The 5,206-nt window shown below is 35.4% G+C and overlaps 1 protein-coding gene across 1 annotated transcript in view; it reads left to right on the top strand.

Annotated features, from left to right (window-relative positions):
* Nucleotides 1-4,762, top strand: part of SUZ12 (SUZ12 polycomb repressive complex 2 subunit) — a gene marked incomplete at its 5' end in the record, with an annotated part of 58,538 nt that extends 53,776 nt beyond the window's left edge. Inside the window, 3 exons of the mRNA XM_019516996.1 lie at nt 329-527; nt 934-1,013; nt 2,297-4,762. Coding sequence (XP_019372541.1) covers nt 329-527; nt 934-1,013; nt 2,297-2,642 — 625 coding nt within the window. The remainder of the gene's footprint in view (nt 1-328; nt 528-933; nt 1,014-2,296) is intronic.
* Nucleotides 4,763-5,206: the final 444 nt, after the last annotated feature.

The raw sequence follows: 5,206 nt of genomic DNA, 5'->3' as shown, positions 1-5,206 counted from the left end.
GGGGGGGAATTTAAGATGACCCTCTGATAATTAGATTCTATACCTAGAAAATTATAACACATGTATACATTTTCTATATATAGAATCTATTTAATTATTGGGAGGTTGTCCTAAATTTGAAGCTGTCTTGGACTTCGGTAAATATGGTAATGATATCTTATGCTGGTTTACAAAAACTAGTACCAAGATAATTACAGCCTAATAAAATGACAAGTTTTCTTAGTCACACTGCCCAGTGTTTTTTAACAACTGAAGGCTATTAGTCAAATCTAAGAACTAACATGGAAAGCATTCTTAGTTAGGTTTTGTTTTGTTTTGTTTTTTATAGGCCAAAGCGTACAAAAGCAAGCATGTCAGAATTTCTTGAATCTGAAGATGGAGAAGTGGAACAGCAAAGAACATACAGCAGTGGGCATAATCGATTATATTTCCACAGTGACACGTGTTTACCTCTCCGTCCGCAAGAAATGGAAGTAGATAGTGAAGATGAAAAAGATCCTGAATGGCTGAGAGAGAAGACAATTACTGTAATTCTGCTTTTTCAAAGATATATAGTTAATCAGATTTTACTTAAATATCTAGCAGATGGCTCCAGTCTGTTTTGCCAAGCAGCCATACTTTCTGATGGGCTTCAATCAGAAATTCAAATACATATGCACTATTACTCTGGCCATCTTAAGTTCACTATGTTGCTTGGCCTTCATGGTTAAATAGAGAAAGCTTTGAGTTGCACACAGAAATGTAGTATGTATAGCAATGAATTCTTGAAACCAAAGTCTTTACAATGCCTGTCCTGATAGAAGTACTTTGATTTAATTTACAGTTATTTCTATGATGTCAGCTGAAAAGCAGCAAAGGGGGAGCATAGAGAACAAGAACTGAACTTATTAACCTTGGAATTCTAATGTTTGTTTTGGATATATTTCACTACAGCAAATTGAAGAATTTTCTGATGTTAACGAAGGAGAGAAAGAAGTGATGAAATTATGGAATCTGCATGTTATGAAGCACGGGTATGTTAGCTATTTATAAAATGTCTATTTCTAGTAAGTTAAACCATTTATTTGCATTTCTACCGCATTTTAATACATATTCATATTTGCGTGTGTTAACCATTGCATATTATCCAGCTTTTTTCTTCATTATAGTAAATTATGTAGGTTGTATTTTTTTGACAGGGTACTGAAGTTTGGTTGCAATTCCTAAAGGCTCTTGCATTTGGCTTAGGTTTTCTTTTTTGTTTTTCCTTATAGCTAAAATTTCTAATTGTACCTCTTGATCAGAGGGAGCAGGGAGTATTTAGAAACCGTATACGCTAGCTAAATTGCAAGCTGTTTTGGGGAGGAATGCAGTAACTTTTTAATAACGTGCAGTAATGCTATGCAACTTAAAATAAGTGGAAAATGCTGTTCTTTCTCAGTGGAACCCAGAGAATTAATTAAAGCAGACTGGCTTCATCTCTAGAATTAGAATTGGCCAGTGCATCTGTCCTAATGTCACATATTTAGAAAATGTTAAGTAGAACTACCCAGGGCCTTGGATGAGAGAGAGAGAGAGAGAATAGAGGTACTGTTCTTGCCAAATAGTATTATATGTGTAAAGCAAGGTGTTTTTGGTTGACTTTTTTCGTCGTACTGCTCTAGGGCATGGGCATGTACTCTGCAGTTATTGTGTAGGGTAAAAACATGCACAGTAAATTAAAATGGACTCTTATTGTATCTTACTGCCTTTTCAATGAGTGGTAAGTTGCCTGTGGGTCAACTGTCATCGTGGGTCACTTGTCCGTGTGCTGACACACCTGAGTCTGTTCATTTTCTAGTCTTAGTTTTTTGCAAAGCCAGATGAAAAGAAATAACATTCCATGTGATGTGAGTGTCACTTCTCCTGTGGCTAAGACCCAGGGACCCTGAAAGCTGGCTTGTAGCTTTACTAAATAACTCGCAGATTCTATACAAACCATCCTCTAGAACTGCTCTATGAGTATACGTAAGGATGCCCAGACGTTTGATACAAATCCCATTTAAAACTTGGTATAGGTTCTTGGTTCAGCCTATATAAGTATCAAAACTTTAAAATAGTGAGGTGAGCTGATGAGAAGTTGCTTAAACAAATAAAGGTAACATGCCACTCTTGTGTTATGTTCTAAATGAGAGCCTTTGTACCAAGCTCTGGCACTATTACAGTATTGGTGGTTGGACCATATAACTGACTTACTGTGCATTCGCTACCGTATTGCCTTTTTTCCTCCCCCCCCCCATTTTGTTTCCATACTAACAAATGTTTTTTATTTTGGCAGGTTTATTGCTGACAATCAAATGAATCATGCCTGTATGCTGTTTGTTGAAAATTATGGACAGAAAATAATTAAGAAGAATTTATGTAGAAACTTTATGCTTCACCTGGTCAGCATGCATGACTTTAACCTCATTAGCATAATGTCAATAGACAAAGCTGTTGCCAGGCTTCGAGAAATGCAGCAGAAATTAGAAAAAGGAGAATCAACTACCCCAACAGATGATGAGTTTTCTGAAGAACAAAGTGGGACAACAAATGGATACAGTGAAAGTAACACAAGAGAGAGAGTTTCAGAAACGGATAGTGTCTCAGGGGTCACAAGACAGAGCAAAAAACAAAAGCTCTAAAGGTAAAGGTAAATGCCATTCAACGGACAAACATTGAAGTGACGTTCTAGGGTGCATGAATTCTATAAAGAATTAAACAGAAATATTACACAGGTTCCAGACAGGCACTGTTGAGTGGAAATAAATGATTTCAACAAGGATATTGTTACAACAGGGTTTCTCTTCAGTTAATTATGCAAGTACTACATGTATATCAGTTTTAGTGATGTAATGACAATATTCTGAGACTTGGAGCATGAAGAGCAATACAGAAATCTTTTGTAATTTTAGTAATTAGTGTCTTATGAACTCTATTGAATTTTCATAATTTAAATATATGTAAAACAGTTTTTATATTAAGGTTTTTTGCATCTGTATCTGGCTGTTTTCCTACTTTGGATTTGTGAAACATTGGGGAAGGGGACTGGGATATAGTTTATACTCTTTTCCTTTTTTCTTTTTTTAAAAGAAATTCTCCAGTTAGCTTTTTGTGAGCATATGCATCATTACTTAAAGGTTAACCTTGATCCTTGTTTTTTTGAAATCATTTATCAATGTACTATCAAGCTACACATTGAGAATTTTTTTACACTAAACAAATTTTGAAGGTTTGCAAACTTAACGTAGCACTTCTTTGTCTCATGCCTGTTTGGAAAGACCTTGGCTTTTCCTGTTGCAGACACAGTGAAGTCCGTCCCATCTTGACTTTCTGTGGTTACTGGCAGTTTGATTTTTGTGGATAATTCTGATGTATTGATCGCCCAGTGTACCATTTTAAACTTGAACATTAACTCCTTTCTAGTTTGATTACGCATTTACACAGCTACACAAGTTATTTGGTGTCTAGCCCTTTTCATTAGGGTTTCATAGCGTGCCATGCTAAGGCTGAGAGTCTGCAGTCAGTATGGAGGCATTACTCAGATGAATTTCTGATGGCATTAGGCCTGCTGTTTTGCCTGAGTACAGACTGCAGAGCCAGGCCATAGGTTTAGCTTGGGCTTTTTGAGATGCCACTCTTGAGGAAAAATGCACTGTAAAATTGGACCAGAAAATGTGTTGCACTTCTTATGCAAGTATTCTGTGATGTATTGTATTCAATACAGATACTAAAATGCTGACTAAAATATGTTCGAGCAGTTCTGCACTGCTGTTAACACATTTTATGCATACGTTTACAGATTTTTTTCCAATGGAAAGTGGTTTCACTACTGGTACAGTATCAGCACCGAAGGTTTTATTCCAGCAAGCACTGTGGTTGAGTGACATCACCTCAATTTTTTATTATCCTTAAGATATTGCATTTTTCATATTCTTTATTTATAAAGGAACAATGCTGCTGTAAATACAGGTATTTTTAATTTTTTTTATTTCATTCCATCACCATAAGATGCAGTTCCCTATTTTGTTTAAGGGGTATATAAGCTTTCTAATGGTGTCTTCAGAAATTTATAAAATGTAAATACTGATTTTGATGGTCCTTAAGATGTGTTTAACTGTGAGACTATTTAACTAATGGTGTGGATGTGATTTGTCATCCAGTATTAAGTTCTTAGTCACTGATTTTGTGTAAAAATAGGAAAGAGGGAAACTGCAGCTTTCATTACAAACTCTTTGATTTGCCAGTTATCTGAGTTATAGCAAACTCAAAATTATGCCTCTGGATAGTACATCAAGCATTTCTCTCTGGCTTTAATTTGCTAAAGCTGTGCACATATGTAAAAAAAAAAAAAAATAGATTATTTTAGGGGAGATGTAGTTCTAGAATTATTGCTTATGTCATTTCTTAAGCAGTTATGCTCTTAATGCTTAAAAGAAGGCTAGCATTGTTTGCACAAAAAGTTGGTGATCCCCAAAAAATAGTAATGAAATTACTTCTGTCTTACTTTGTATGTCATGTCAATTTATAATAAAAGCTGAAAAAAATCCCTTTGTTTTCTATTTATAAAGATGCCTTTTCTATATGTACCCTTAATGACAGATTTTGAAGAAATCATGTAAGCTGGTTAAAAAGCATTTGAATGGTACAGTAGATGTAAAGAGAAAAACCACATTCAGTTGTTTAAATGAACCTTTGTTTTTACATTAAATGTTTATTTGAAATCAGATTTTGTACATAAAGTTCAGTAATATAAAATCTGCCATGATGGTTGTCCAGTCATTTTGTGTGCATGCAAAAAGGCCACAAGCAGTACCTAGCAGTAATAGTGCAACTTTGTTTTCAGTTTGGACCACATTTTTAGACTGTCATGATTCTGAAATCTGTTTCAGAGTTTCATACTGTTGTTCCTCTGTGGATATCCGAACGCACTTATCCCATAAAGCTAGTCATGGGAGTTCATGGAGTTAAATGAACTGCTTTGGAGTTCACAGAGTTAAATCCTCTTTTGGGGGGTAGAAACTCTGCTTACAATTTCTGTTTTGAGGATGGATGTTTAATTAGATGGTGGTGTCTGCAAGCATAGTGTAATAGTAGTAGTGATTTTGAGGCACAGCTGTAGAAGTGATGTGCATCACAGTTGGCTTGTCACATGCTGACACAACCACTAGTTTGGACTTCCATATGCTGTGCTTGTTTTTCCTTTGCC

The sequence above is a fragment of the Gavialis gangeticus genome, unplaced genomic scaffold, assembly GCF_001723915.1.
Source record: "Gavialis gangeticus isolate Ggan-Ray unplaced genomic scaffold, GavGan_comp1, whole genome shotgun sequence".
NCBI lineage: Eukaryota > Metazoa > Chordata > Crocodylia > Gavialidae > Gavialis > Gavialis gangeticus.
Note: the sequence above shows the minus strand (reverse complement) of the source record. Positions and strands in the feature narration are given on the sequence as shown.